General features: G+C 41.6%; 1 protein-coding gene and 1 long non-coding RNA gene across 3 annotated transcripts in view; one reads left to right on the top strand and one right to left on the bottom strand.

The window, feature by feature from the left end:
• Positions 1–8,902, top strand: part of LOC138960123 (uncharacterized) — a 176,365-nt gene extending 167,463 nt beyond the window's left edge. Inside the window, exon 23 of the mRNA XM_070331875.1 lies at positions 1,391–8,902. Coding sequence (XP_070187976.1) covers positions 1,391–2,086 — 696 coding nt within the window. The 3' untranslated portion in view covers positions 2,087–8,902. The remainder of the gene's footprint in view (positions 1–1,390) is intronic.
• The window catches only part of LOC138960124 (uncharacterized), a 93,131-nt gene that overhangs the window by 32,649 nt on the left and 44,112 nt on the right, over positions 1–16,370 (bottom strand). The window lies entirely within an intron of this gene.

Here is a 16,370-nt window from a genome sequence, read left to right as displayed (position 1 = left end):
TTTGCGCACTATATATTCTGCGATATTGTTTTTCATTTACTTATCTCCTTCTCTTTTTTTGTGCTTTAAATGCTGTGCTGTTGTTTATTATCCTAAGCGCTAATAATTTGTCGACAATGATTATAACCAATGAGAAAAAGGCCGGCTTTGTCGCTTTATGCGATAGCGCAAGGCCGAAAGTTAGCAACAAAATGTCACAATTATATTTGTGGGTTTTTTTTCGTAGCATTTCAATAGGCTTTTTGCAATTTCATGAAAATGAAAGATAGCTTTTGCAGTAATTCTTAGCCAATTAAATATGCTTGAAAAAAACGTAGTTTCAAAATTAAAGGGAAAAGGTATCCATTAAAGAAAAAAAACAAATAAACACACACACACACACACACACACACACACACACACACACACACACACACACACACACACACGCACACACCAAAGACCCTCACCTCCACCCCGAACCCCGCCCATCACCCGCATACATCCATTACTCTCTTCCCTCCGAATCCCCTTCACCAGATTCCTACCCAATCCAGCAAACGTATTATTTAATTTAATTGGAGAACCACGAAAGAGCAGACCTACCACAGAAAAAATAGCAGTTCCACACTCCATATTGTCACGAAGTATTGATTAAAACACTTTAGAGAAAGGAGACAAACGATCAAAATGATTCTTGTCCTCTGCACTTGCGTGCCTTGACCATGTAGTGCTAATTATAATCTCTTTATACCTGGCGAGCAAATTGCAATTTTAATATCGACCTGTCAGTGTCCATGTACTCTTGATTTTGTGATAAACGACATTGTAAGATTGTAGAGATTTTGATTATATCTTTCGTGTGAATTTAATTTGCTGAAAGGAGGTAAGGGGGAATGCAAAGATGTCATTCAGAAGTAATTACACAATACGTATTTTGAAAGTCGATTAATTTAATGTGAATCGGCTTCGAGGAGATTGTATTGATAAGTTATAAAATACTCAGAAACTTAGCAAAAGTCTGTCCATTTTGAGTATATCTTTTTTAAGACACTGTTGTGTGTTTGTTGGGTAGTCGAGGGTCGGGTCGGGGCTCTGTTTATTTTGAACAGGTTAAATTTACGATGTCTAAATAACAAATTGACTGTGGTGAGATGAACAAAGATATCTGTATATTCGTACTGTCTTGCTGTTCTTGTATCGGTGAGTACAGATAGGGGGGGGGGGGGGGGTATCAGGAACGTTATCAGTCTACCTGTCTAGGATTTCTATCTTACTATTGTCATTTTTTTATTTGTGAAATTTATTAGTTCGTGCAGTCCAGTCCAGGAGCGGACTGCGACCCGTCCAAGTTCTTGGCTTTCACCACATTCAGAATCTAACACAGTTTCTGCATCTCTCTTGTCCCCAGATTCACAGCATCACTGCGCGCAGTCTGTCCAAGGATCAGCTGCAGAAGCTGCGGGAGGCTGGCAACACCAACATGACCGACATCATCCGCATCAGAGACCAGCCGGCACAGTCCACGGCCTCGGTCCAGCTCCGCAGCAAGCCTGTAGCGGCTGGTGCAGGTCACCCGGACAGACGATCCTACCCCCAGGGAGCTGCTTCCGCCAGCCTGTCTCCTGCCCAACAACAACAACAGCAGAAAGGAGGCCCCAGACAGAATCGAACCCCCAACCTTCCGAGACCTGCGCACTACCAGCAGCTGGATCCCAGCAAGGACCCCGTGCTCATCTACCCGGAAGAGCACGAGGAAGGGCAGAACTCTGCGGCGTCATCCACCCCTAAACCTACCCGTCTCCGTACCCGTTCCCGCTCCCCACCCCCCAGAAGCGGAACTCCCAGACCCAAATCCGCTGTCATACTCACAGCTCCTTCTGCTGGTCTCTCCAACCACGCCAACAGACCCGCTGCTTCCAGACCGCGAGCTCAGTCGTCTTCCGAGGCTTCAGGAAGTCAGGAGAACCTCGCCACCCCCAGGATCCGCTCCGGATGCATCTCTGCGCGCGCTGCCTTCTGGGAGAGAAGGATTATGCAAGGGGAGGCGACTGATACTAACGTGGAGGAAGAGTTCCCTGAGATGGTGGAGGACAGCGAGGCGTGATAAGGGAAGTAAGCAAAGAACGTTGATGCTTCAGGCCCCACCAAGAACAGGATTGATGTGAATGCTTGAGGAGGCCGTGTATAGCATTGCAGAAGTTGTCGTCAATAGTAGAGCACAAAGTCATTGACAAGTTTAAGAAGACCTTCACCTAAACGGCTGAGTATGAACGTTCATACACGTAGAAACACGTGGAAGTTTCTGCCCATGAACGCAGAAGAAGAACTAGTTTGTACCCTGACTAAGAAGTGAATAGACATTTTCCAAACTAGTAGTGACCCTTTCAAAATGAACTCAACAGAAAGATGTAAGGGTACTCCAGAAAGCTGAAGATTCTGTAAATCGGGATTATTTTTACGCAGCCACAAAAAGGCTTAATCATGCAAAACCAGAACAGAATGCTGCCCGTAATGAATCGGAAGTCATATTCACTGACTGTCTTCAAGGCTATAAAAAATCGAAACAAATTATTCTTGAAGACAAGCTACAGAAAAGAAGGCATTGGTAAAGTAACCGTACAATGAGAATGTCTGTGAGTATAGCCAACTTCTTCACACATGGAAAGTCCAGCGTGGTTGATGTCTTACGTGCAGGCTCTCTGTCTAGGTCAAAAGAGAATGTCATATCAATTCACGAATGCTGGTTTTATTTGTAACAAAATTAAGCATAGCTTAATCAGCAGTAATAAGAGAAAAATATCTTCCATTCAGTTAAGCTTAAAATGAAAATGACGACAAAACTTCTGCTGACACAATCCTGTCAGCGGATGCTCGCATTTACGAAGAAAACGAACCTGGAGTACAAAAAAAACATTCTCTGCATGATTCTGATTTTCCTGTAGATTTAGGGCGTTCCCTGTGTCTTCTGAACCTTGCAATCATTATGTCGGCATGACTCAACTCGAGAATCAATTTTCTTCCGCATGGCCGAAAGCGCAAATTATTTTTTGCATGACTTGAACAAGCGATTCAGTTTCTAAGGCATGGAATCAGCTGATAATTCGAGACCTTTTTGTTGCATGAACTTTACAGGAAACTCGACGGCTTCTGCTGCTCGTTAAGTATTTTGCGTCACTTTAGTGTGTGCCTGCATATGCTTCTGATCGCTGGAATTTCACAAATATCGGACTTGGGTTCACCTTTTACTTCAAAGTAATTTGTGTTTTAAAAGGACCAAGAGATTACACATTCCAAAACAGGTCAAGACTTCAGCATAACTGATTGTGGAACAAAGATTCCTAATTCTTGAATATCACATTCCTCTATTGATTTTATGTGTGAATCATGGTGTCTTCAGAAACATTTCTGTTGAGGTCAAACTAAAGGACAAATGTTTGTACCTGCTTTAATCAAATAAATGTAAATAATTCTTCTAAGTTGATATGCATCGGTGAAGAAAGACAATGAACTCTTCGAAACTTAAAAACGTTTGCGGTGATGAAGCTTAGATCTGACAATGTTTCAGACAATTCCTGTGTGGGTTTGAATGAAAAGTGTTTATTCCCTCATGCTTTCGTGTATATTAAATGAGAAAGGGTGGTTGCAATATATAGGCACTGTGCATGCATGCAACTTTCATTCTTTCACTCCAGATTTCGCATTGTATAACTATTCCACTTTTATTTATGTCATTTTCTCATTCTGTGGTTGTGATCTCCATTCTGTGTTTTCCATTACCGCCTATTAACTGCCTTCGTTAACTGTTCAACTCTATTAATTGTGATGTTATTATTATGACATGGTGCTAGACACAGGATTTGAAAAGAAACACTTAACAAGTGGCTCTATCCCATCTCCCCCCTTTCCCCTATCCCATCTCCCCCCTTTCCCTCGTCGCGATATAACCTTCGTGGTTGAAAACGACGTTAAACACCAAATAAAGAAAGAAAGAAAAGAAACACGCAATCTTCAAATGTGTGCATTTCTTCGTTTAGATCGAACAGAATGTCATCATTCAATGACAGAAAATTCTGCAAAACACATTTCATTTCAAGATTTCATGTTGTCAAAAACTTGAACCGGCAGAACCCTATTTTTTCACGAACCAGAGAGCTCATTAGCCCGTTAAAGTATTTAGTGCAAATAATCAATTTTGATTTGTTACTCTTTGAAAAAAGATTACATCTGACATGTCACTGAGCTATTAATAAAATTCACGAGTGCAAGCAATTATGTTTGCAAAGGTTCGCTTTTCTTTTTGATCGAAAAATGTCAGTCGACTTTAAAACCTTTGAAAAATAAAAGAATTGAAAATGGAAAAAAAGACATTGCACTCAGAAAGTGTCACTATTGTGGGTTTTTTCTGAGCGGTTTTTTGCTTTTTTAAATCTTATTTCAGCACGTCTGCTGCTGGCTAGCAGACTTGTATGGGTCAGTGTATATTCTATAGTCTGGTCGCACATTTATGCGAGCTTCATTAATGAATCAAAGTGCCTTTTAGTTAATATTTAAAGATACACAGTTTCGACCATTCCAGCTTTTAAAGTGAACCACATTCCAGTAACAGATTTGTATCTGGTTCCAGATTATTCCAAGCATGATGCTAATGTTAATGTCGTGAGAGTATGATTATTTGTGCTTATTATACCGCTTCAATTGATCTTTACCGTGCCTTTCCATGGATTGGAAAATTATTTAAGTAAATCGGTTGCCTGGAGTTACCTCAAAATTGCATTCCCTCTAACTTATTCTTCCTGTTGATTCCGCCTCAAGTCCTTGTTGTAAAACATTGCATTAATGGCTGTTGAACTCTGTATTCTCTGTATTCTCTGTCGCTGTCTCTATCTCTGTCTCTGATTTTACTTTCTCCCTTTCCCTCTCAATGTGTTTTGAATACGTATTTATGTTAGGATTAGCAAATTAGCATGGGTTACCTGTAATACAGGACATAATGGCCCCTGTGCTATAGCCTGAAGCAATAGCAATTTTTAACTTTGACCCACTACCACCACAACCCCACCCACCTCGGCCTCCCTCGGCCTCTCTCTCTCTCTCTCTCTCTCTCTCTCTCTCTCTCTCTCTCTCTCTCTTTCTCTCTCTCTCTCTCTCTCCGTCCGCCTCACACCCTTTTTTGTGTGCAGCAAAACAACCCACCCATTACACTTTTTTTTTTTTTTTTTTTTTAATAAATCAACACGCCCAAGATCTGCCGCCTCACGGACACATGCACTACCACACGTGTGCAGCACGTGCTTCTTGCAAAACGCGATCCTGTCATCTCTAATACAAATCTCCGTTTCTCACTGACTTTATCCTCCAGCTATGCACTTTTAATGACTCCTCTTCTCTTTGTACCTATACCCCCCCTGCTGATCAATAGGACAAATGTTTTTGTAGTTTTTAGCAAAGCCTGTAATAGCATTACTGAGAGCGGCGTAATTATGTTGTGCAATACTCCAGAATATTCGTCGGCGCGTGTTCATAAGCGTGACTCTCTCTCTCTCTCTCTCTCTCTCTCTCTCTCTCTCTCTCTCTCTCTCTCTCTCTCTCTCTCTCTCTCTCTCTCTCTCTCTCTCTCTCTCTCTCTCTCTCTCTCTCTCTCTCTCTCTCTCTCTCTCTCTCTCTCTCTCTCTCCTCCTCCTCCTCCTAGTCTGTCTCGCTTGATCTGATTCGTTCTTTGCAGGGAGTGCCATTTACATGTATCCAATGTAAACTTGTTTTAAACACTCACAGTACACTCTAAAGGTTAACTCTTATTTTGTTTCTCATATTTTAAACGATGTTCTTTTAAACCACTGTTTATGTTTGATATTCCACATACACAGTTCTTTCATTGCCTCTTCTGAGCATGCGAATGTACATTCCTCAAATGAAAAGGATGATTCTGTATATAGATATATGTACCTGTACTTGCATGTGTGTGTGTTTTGTTTTGTTTTTCTTAGAAATGAATAATGCGGACTTGTGCACACCAAAGTTCATTTCTTGGACATTGTCAGACTGCCAGTCAGTGCATTTATGACCTGCAAAATACCAAATGATATTTATGAAGCGATACCAAAATATGTACAGCAAATAGAGCCACACGACGCGTGTACAGACAAGTGTACAATCAGCTTCAAACTGCACCAAGTGGCTCTGTAGGCTAATATAATCGCGGTGTCACCAAAGGTGAAAATGAGTAGCCTGATGCTGGGGTTTATTTCTGGACATAAGCCGGCTATTTTTTGTCCGCTTGGAGAGATTGAGAACTGAGCCCGAGAGGCTTTGAGCTATATTTGGAAGTCATTAGCTACTGTCAAAGACATTGATCCCATAGTAGAAACGCTAGTCATTTTCAGAGAGGTAGTAAACAGACACGCGTTGTAAGTGATCGCTGTGGGTGCGTTTAGACGAGACAATGATCATGCGCAGTATGGATACTTGAAATAGAAACTCACCGAGGATAGCTTTTCCAAAATAAGACTTTGACACATGATCAGCGATTGAAACTTATGATCTCTGTTTGGGAATAGATCAGGGAAAAACAACAGGAAAACAGAAAATATCACTCTGCTAGTGTACAGGATCATGTACACCACTACAGATCTACAAAGGCATTCACATGGGATAAGAACATCGTTCCATTTGGACACACATACCTATAATCAACATCCTGACTGCTACGTGCGCAGAGCGGGATTTTTCTGATGAATTAACTCCACAGAATGACACACGTGTCAGTTACAAAATGAATTCATCCACACACAAACAATCCTACGCTGCGACGAACGCACCCAGGCTGTGGATTGTTTGTATATGTCCAAGTGGAAGGATGCTCTCATCACATGTAAAAAAAAAAAAAATTAAAAAAAATATAAATAAAAAATAAAAACCTGACGGATCTGCGGTGCTCTATATCTGCGCGAGATGGACGGGGCAACATGTCTGACGCTTTGTGGAATTTGAATTAATAGATTTTTTTAAACGACGGGAAAAGAAAGTTCTTTATAAATCACGCGATTGCGTTGCAACTGTGTTCAAAGGAAAACAAAAAGCGTTTAGTGCAAGGAATTTACCTTTAAGTGAATATTGCCTGCCGTTTTCAGGAGCTGCATTGGTAGCGGAATGGATCGATTTTAAAGAGACAGGAAAAGAAAGCTGTTTTTAAGTTACGCCAGTCTGTTACAATTATATATGCTTACATTGAAAAACAAAAACCGTTTAGTGCAAAAAAGTCACACGTTTAAAAGCTTTTGTGTAAGAATATATTGCATCACCGGTTTTTCAGTTACGCCAGTCCGTTACAACTATTCACATTACAAAAACAAAAAACGTTTAATGCAAGAAAGTCACACGTTTGAAAGTTTTTGTATAGGAATCTATTTCATCAGCATCAGGGTTTTCTATTGTCGTTGATTCGATGTGAGACAGGGTTTAGGGTATTTCAAATCCAGGCCGATGTCGGTTAATTTGCGTTTTTCAAGTGTTTACATTAACCACTTTTATACAGTTTGGCAAAGTTCTATTTGCAGGTTTGAAAAATCAATATCACTTTGTCTTCTTGAACGATTTAAATCGGTAATTTGTAGTTTGGCTGATCTCTTCCAGCAATGACGTATTCTGTGCTGTATGGAACGTTCTAAACATTTAACAAAACAAGCAAAATTAGAATTGCTGGACACATCAATTTTATTTTTGATTTTTGCTGTTCAAAGTGTTAAAGTGCAGTGTTTGCTTGAGTACACATTTTACTGAGAAGATTTTAAGATTGGTTTTTAGGCTTGTGTTCAAATAATGGTCTTACATTTTATGTCGTGTACGATTTTTGCTTTAGCTGGCTAATACGATAGGTTTTTTTTTAGTTTTAAAGTTGATTCCTGCTTTTGTCATCTTTGTTATTCGTAGATTATAGACTGTGCAATGATACTCTGTGTTGTTCAAACCTCGAAGGCCAGTTCTGTTACCAGTTCATTTCTCCTTGTTCATGTCGTTTTGCACCAAAATGTCGGCAGTGCAAAGAAGGGGACGAATAACCAAAAAATCCTCCAGTTACATGTAAATCGGATTGTTTACATATAAGCGGAATGTAAATTTGTACTGAGATAATTAATACAAGATGTAACTCTGTACATTGTACATTTTACAGGTGTACTGTCTGAAGTTGTACAACACGCCACGCAATAAAATAAAATGTACATAAGCCGAAATGTGTGTAACTTAAACACGACCTAAAAAGGGTAAGCTGTAATGGAAAGCAGTCTGCTTCTTTTGTACTAGTGTATACAATGTAATGGTGACAAGATGAATGAACAGTCTCTTGGCTAATGTCTCATAGCAACGTTGACCGTAAGGGGCACATTATAACTGCGCAGAGTCAGCGGCGCTGCATGCTGCGATAGGGATAATGACGAAAAATTGGCCTGTTTTCTTATCACGCAACGTGTAGCGGGCTGGGAAATACCAGAGAATGACCTCAATAATCTGCAGTGCGTCGTCTGTGCCGCTGACTCTGCGCAGGTGTAATTTGCCCCTAACAGTACGACTCTTAAACCTGGAGCGGGTAAAAAAAAAAATATCGAGTCGTGTGCGAATAGCCACGCATAGCAACTTCTTTGTTTTGATTACCCATTTTTACCCAGAGAGCGCAAGGTTTTCCGAGTAGCTCTAAACAGAAAAAAACGGAGAGTTAGTCTGCAATGTTTCGTTCTTACCTATTTGATTATGTATATATACCGTCTACTCAAACCTGATTCTATCTTTGCTATGAGATTGTATACACTTACTACTCTGATTTCCGAACTGTGTGTGAGGTATGTGACTAAAACGTCGAATGAGCGGACATCAGGAAAGTAGCCATATAATGAATGAGAATGGAGATGAAATAAACTCTGTAACTGTCTCTGTCGTGGGTGTTTCGTTTTGTGTGTGTGTGTGTGTGTGTGTACGTGCGGCCATGTTCGTGTTTCCGTCAGACCTGTTTACCCTTACGATTTTGGCGTAATTTATTACGATTTTCTGCAAAAAATACGCCATTCCGCTATCCGTGTCAAGACTACGTTTTTTATTAAAAAAAAGATGTTAAAAAATTTTTTTTGTATTATTATTTTTATTAATTCACATGTTTGGCATTGGTTTTTTCAATGGCAAAATGGGGTGAAAAAGCTCAGGACTGACCAGAGATCATGTCTGTCTGATGAGACGCTGGAGAGCCTTCTAATGGTGAAGTCTCGCCCTCACTCATTCGGCAAGCGCAAGTACAGTAGAGAAGCGCTTGACACACTGAAAAAGGCCTACTACGAGCAAAAGAAAAAGAATCAGTGATGCATGTGCTTTTGATGTGATCTTCTTTGAAATTATGTTGACTACAAAAACTGACTGATGTGTTTTGTTTGTGAATGATGGATATATGTGCATGATTGCGTTTCGCAGACACAGTTGTCATGTGCGTTGTAATTGGCGACGGATGCTGGATGATTACTATTTTTGTGCCAGGATTACTATTTTTGGGGCTGAGCATTACTCCAAAACACTTATGGGGGTAAACAGGTCTGGTCAGTCGTCGTATGTCTGTATATACGTGTAATTCACGCTTGTTCTTTTGCACAGTTTGTGTGTGTGTGTGTGTGTGTGTGTGTGTACGTGCGAATGGGTGTGTTTGTACGTGTGAGTGTGTGTGTGTGTGTGTGTCTGTTTCAACGAAAAAATAAGCACTCATAAAACTGATGATGTGGCGGGAGACCTAGACAAACTCATGCCTTACATGGATATATACTCGTATGATTGAAATCAAGGTCTCGAAACAGTATCACACACATACTCGCACACACAAACACACACACACACACACACACACTCACACACACACTTACACACACACACACACACACACACACACACACACACACACACACACACAACACACACACACACAAGGAGAGACGGAGAGAGAAAGTCCATCTCTTCACATTCCTTCATTTTTGCACCCGCCACCAGGTCTAATATCACTAACGACACTGCAACCGTTATTTTAACAGCCCATTGCGCCTCGAAGCTGTCCATTACTACCACACGTCTTAGCACTATACTGGGTTATTGATGAAGAGTTAATGCTCCCAGTACATAACGCGCATGCTATGGGTGCCCAGAGTGATGTGTCTACATGTCCAGAAGCTAGTTTATTATTACACTACATATGAAGAGCTTTAAACACAATTTGCATGGATGTTCGGAGTCTGTGGGAACAGTTGTTTATAGTCTGGAATACATGTGCGTGGCATTAATTTGGCGAGTGAGATACGAAGAACTGTAGATTTGCAGGGCTGGATCTGAAGGAGAAGGGGTAGGAGGGTGTCTTTAGTTTCGAGAGCCCCCCCCCCCCCCCCCCCCCCCCCCCCTCCTTCGCCTCCTTATCCGGCAAATGTACTTTTTTTTCTCAGGGAGTAACCAACAAGTCGCGTAAGGCGAAAATACAATATTTAGTCAAGTAGCTGTCGAACTCACAGAATGAAACTGAACGCAATGCCATTTTACTCGTAGCATCGTCAGGCCACCGCTCATGGCAAAGGCAGTGAAATTGACAAGAAGAGCGGGGTAGTAGTTGCGCTAAGAAGGATAGCACGCTTTTCTGTACCTCTCTTTGTTTTAACTTTCTGAGCGTGTTTTTAATCCAAACATATCATATCTATATGTTTTTGGAATCAGGAACCGACAAGGAATAAGATGAAAGTGTTTTTAAATTGATTTGGACAATTTAATTTTGATAATAATTTTTATATATTTAATTTTCAGAGCTTGTTTTTAATCCGAATATAACATATTTATATGTTTTTGGAATCAGCAAATGATGGAGAATAAGATAAACGTAAATTTGGATCGTTTTATAAATTTTTATTTTTTTTTACAATTTTCCGATTTTTAATTACCAAAGTCATTAATTAATTTTTAAGCCACCAAGCTGAAATGCAATACCGAACCCCGGGCTTCGTTGAAGATTACTTGACCATAATTTCAACCAATTTGGTTGAAAAATGAGGGCGTGACAGTCCCGCCTCAACTTTCACGAAAAGCCGGATATGACGTCATCAAAGACATTTATCAAAAAAATGAAAAAAACGTTCGGGGATTTCATACCCAGGAACTCTCATGTCAAATTTCATAAAGATCGGTCCAGTAGTTTAGTCTGAATCGCTCTACACACACACACAGACACACAGACACACAGACACACAGACACACGCACATACACCACGACCCTCGTTTCGATTCCCCCTCGATGTTAAAATATTTAGTCAAAACTTGACTAAATATAAAAACACCCCTTTTAAATGCTAAAAGACTGGCGCAGTGGCTGGGTGGTAAGACGTCGGCCTCTTAATCGGAAGGTCGTGAGTTCGAATCCCGGCCGTGGCCGCCTGGTGGGTTAAGGGTGGAGATTTTTCTGATCTTCCATGTCACCTTCTGTGCAGACCTGCTAGTGCCTTATCCCCCTTCGTTGTACACGTAAGCACAAGACCAAGTGCGCACGGAAAAGAGCCTGTAATCCATGTCAGAGTTCGGTGGGTTATAGAAACACGAAAATACCCAGCATGCTTCCCCCGAAATCGGTGTATGCTGCCTGAATGGCGGGGTCACGTAAAAACGGTCATACACGTTAAAAAAACAACTCATGCAAAAACATGAGTGAACGTGGGAGTTTCAGCCCATGAACGAAGAAGAAGATGAAGAAATGCAAAATGTCAACAGCATCGGGTTAGCAAGGCCCCCCCCCCCCCCCCCAGAACCCCCGGCAGGCCAGCCCCTGTACCCCTGCCTCGTTATGGCAGCCTCTCCTTCTCACACACTCTATGTCCAGCCCTGATGTGCATGGCCATAATTATGCGAGAAATTATCCTGGTTGTGCTGACCGGGGGGAAGGGGGGAGGCGGAATTAGCATATGTGTTGCCACGGGTGATAAGCTGTTTACTGGAATAATTCTATAGAGGGGAATAGGTATGTTACTAAAATAAAAACCAGAAATGCGTAGTTTCCGATGTCCGATCGCCCTCCTGAGAGCAAAAGACAATTTGAAGTTCCGGCGGATGTTCGATCCTTGCTGTACAAATGCCAACGGAGATTTTCTGCCACACACATGGGGCAGACACAATTTCCTGCTTTTACTTTATTGTATTTCATTTTTAACAAGCCCACACCCCCGAAAGCGGCGTATGACTACCTAAATGGCGGGGTAAAAGCGGTAAAAACCCATTCGGGCATAACAACACGAGTGTACGTGGGAGTTTAAGCCCATGAACGCAGAAGAAGAAGAGGAAACAAGCTCACATTCTCCTGGCGCTCTTCTCATGTTGCTATGAATGTTAGTACAGTGGAACCTGCAATGTGAGGCCCCGGTCAATACAGACATCTCTTGTTGTCCCTTTGTGTTACATCTTGACAAATGTCATACACACACAACTGAGATTGTATGGCCATGTAACAAGAACAGACGGGCTCTCCAAGACCATCCTCCAGGGTACGGTGCGCGGGAAGAGGAGACGGGGAAGACAGAAGAAAAGATGGACGGACAACATTGCAGAGTGAACAGGGAAAAGCTTTGCGAAAACCCAGAAAATTGCTCACAATCGGCACAGGTAACAATGACAATGACAATGACAATGACAATGACAATTCTTTATTGAACGAGGGTAATAGAATAAGCAGTGATTTGCTTTTTTTTACATCTGGCCCTCGTCCTAAAGAGGGACTAATCTACCATGGCTAAATGATAAACAGACACAGAAAACAGAGGTGGAGACAGCTAGTGCAGCGCTCGTCAGTGCAGTGCCCCCTATCACCCAAGCGGGTTACGGGATCAGTGAGCAGTGAAGCCCGCTACTAACTACAGCCGAACCAAGCCGAACTAGGTCGGCGAACGTTATACCGTGCCTGGTACTAACTGGTGAAATGTATCGGCGATACCGGTCATATGATCAAAAAATATCACGTGAGAAGACTCGTGATCGGTTGACAGCGTTATAGCCGTCAGTATTGTCACTCTTCAAGGATGAAGATACAAAGAATATTCAACCAATGAAGTCAGTTCGCCGATAACGCGCCGAATGTTTGCAGGATTGTATCGGCGAACCGGCCGCGAAGGTTACAGCTGCAACCAAAAAATAGGGCAATCCCCTGATTTGATGACGTCGCCGAACGTTCGCCGAACTAGTTCGGCGTGGTTCGGCTGTAGTTAGTAGCGGGTTTAAGTGAATGTCAGGATACTTTTGGCTGGCTCAAAGGTTGTACCCGCATCACAGGCAACCACGCCACTGCAATATTACATGTGCTTTGGTGTAAACAAACCTTTATTCAAAATACATAACATGAAACAATCAATAGTAAGTAACTTGGGCACGAACTCAAGCAAAAGCTTACATTACGTGACACAAACACTACAACATTTTAAAAAGCGGAACAGGGGAATCTAGAGAGGCAAAATGGTGGAAGAAGATACAGGTAACCAAACAAGTAAAAATGAAAGACTGCATGGGGTGAAAAAAATCAATCAATCAATCAATCAATGAGGCTTATATCGCGCATATTCCGTGGGTACAGTTCTAGGCGCTCTGCAGTGATGCCGTGTGAGATGAAATTTTATACGGCCAGTAGATTGCAGCCATGTCGGCGCATATTTACCTTTCACGGCCTTATTCCAAGTCACACGGGTATGGTAGACAATTATTAACTGTGCCTAAGCAATTTTGCCAGGAAAGACCCTTTTGTCAATCGTGGGATCTTTAACGTGCACACCCAATGTAGTATACACGGGGGGTGGTTCGGACACCGAAGAGAGTCTGCACACAAAGTTGACTCTGAAATAAATTTCCGCCGAACCTGGGATCGAACTCGCGGCCAACTGAATACAAATCCAGCGCGCTACCAACTGAGTTATATCCCCGCGAGGGGAAAAAAACAACTCGGAGAAATACAGCACGAATTAGTTTGCTTTGAGAACCTGTGATGTACTTCGACGTCCTAGAAAGCAGTTCGGTCACTTTCATAAAGGAAAAATCTAATATGCTCATTCTGACACATTGTCTTACTTTTTACCATCCCAAAGAAGGCAGCAACAAGCTGTCAAAATATTGATTAAGAATGTACCAGTCCTGGTTACTGTTGTGTTCTCGGTTTATTTAAACATTTGTATTAATTATTTCTCTCCTTCATAGCACTCCTTTTCTTGTTATTTTGAGATCAATCAGAGCTGATATTTCGCAACTGTATGCTCCGTGAGGTCTTGTACTGTACTAGGTTTGTATTTCAAACTTAGACCGAACCACCGGAAAGACACACGTTCCGGTTTGCTCAGTCTGTAGCGGAAATTCGGACTTTCCTTATCACCCCTTATCCGGTGATTTGTCTAAGTGACTGATACGGCTCTCCTGGGAATAATTTGATTTTGAAGTATTTCGAGTCTTATCGGTTTTTAGTTTCAAAGTGTTTGAAGTTGTGCTATGGTCAATGTGATGGCATCTGTCTCTCTCGAATCTTTCACTATCTACGCTTTTTACAGAACTCATTTCTTCAGCCTGGACACCTTTTTGGCTACTTCCAACATCTTGCACTTTAGGACGAGCGTCGTCTGTTGTCATTTTGTTGTCTTTCAACGTGAGATCTGTTTGTCTTTCTTCCATTACAATGTCTTTTGACTTGAAACTTGGATGTTTTTCCACCCTTTCCCCGTCTTTTAGCCTGAACCGTCCTTGTCGAGATTCGTCTTTTAGGGCAATGCTGGTCTGGGGCTCAGTGCAGTCATTAGCAATGGTGAGAACACTGCATAAAGCCCCAGAAGCATGAAGCCTCTCACTGTCTTTCAACCGGAACCGTTCTTGTTGAGAGTCGTCTTTCAGCTCGAAGCTGGTCTGGGGCTCAGCAATTCTTAGAACAGTGCATGAAGCCCCAGTTAGTTCATCACCTCCACACTCTCTGCAGAGTGAGCAAGACTGCCGCTCAGAGCAACCTGAGCAGATGCACGAGCAGCACGTCTTTGAGATACGCTTTCTGAGTCGGCCCTGGCAGAAGAGTGAATACCACTGACTGCGGAAAGTGGACCCGGCGAAGCAGTAGAGGAGAAAGTTGACGGAGTGGTTTATGTACATCAAGGTGTTCACCACGATTCTAACTAGTGTGTAGATTGCAACCTGCAACATACAGAAAAGTAATACTCATGGGTTCCGGAAGCCTAACCCGGTAAATGTACCTTTTTTAACGAGGGACCCAAAATACAAATAAATTTTTTTAATGCTGGGTTACGGAAGCCTTATCCCCTCCTCCCCTTACCAGGTAAATGTACCTTTTTTAAGGAGGAACCCAAAATATAAAACATCCCTTTCAAAATGTCAGCCCTAACATCCAAGCATGAAATGTACACTACTCGTCATAAAAAAACTATACAGATGCGTTTGAGGGCAGATCTTTCTGATGAAGCCGTTTATTGTAAAACCAAGTATATGACTGGAAAGGCCGTTTATTCCCCTACCTTGTTCAGAAAACAGATTGAGGGCAGAAAAAAGTTCTTAAATTTGACGGTAGGTTTTTGCTGACTCATTGAAAACATTTAATTTGTTGAAATCTTCAAGAACAATAACAGATGCGCCACATACTCAAATTTCATGTACATATTTTATCAGACATGGGTGGTATGAGGATTTCAACGCGAAAGTAGTTTTTAAGAAGTTGACTCATTCAGAGCGCTGAGCGCAAATGTCGGCCTACGCCTAGCAAAGCTCACTGCCGACACGCTTAACTGATCAATGGCTCTTGAAAAAGCATTTTCCAAGAAAAGCCATTGTTGAAACTGTAATAAATTTAAGGGTAAATTGAAGCTTTTATTTTTCTAATTGCATGCTAATTTTTTTATTTTTTTTCTGTTCAATCGGACAGGGTACATCTTTATTTTTAAAACTCTTTCTGGTATGTCGCATAACAGCAGAACTAATATCTCAAATGACTTGAGATTCCATGTGTAGTTTACGACATGTGTTAGCACAAATCACTGAAAGTTTGAAGACAATGCGTTAACGAGTTACTCAAATGTACCATTTGTTGTATCATTACCCGATAAAAGTAAAACGGCTTCAAAAACTGCCTTTTATGCCTTCTGATGGGATTGACAGCTACACCACCGCTCAGCATGCCTTAGCGTCCATGTTAGACAAGATATGTGAACAAAACTGACTGTTTTGGGTGCAGATGTGATTGTTCTGTCTAAGGACATGCTAAACATGTTTTGATTTAGTTGTTCTGATTTTTTGTCGATTTTATCGCGGGAACCTTGATTTTGCGAATTTGATTTTGGGGGGTGTCTGTGTTGCAGGTTCCACTGTATTGACAC

Source organism: Littorina saxatilis, linkage group LG2 (assembly GCF_037325665.1).
Source record: "Littorina saxatilis isolate snail1 linkage group LG2, US_GU_Lsax_2.0, whole genome shotgun sequence".
Classification (NCBI taxonomy): Eukaryota; Metazoa; Mollusca; class Gastropoda; order Littorinimorpha; family Littorinidae; genus Littorina; species Littorina saxatilis.
This window is presented reverse-complemented; position numbering and strand designations above follow the sequence as displayed.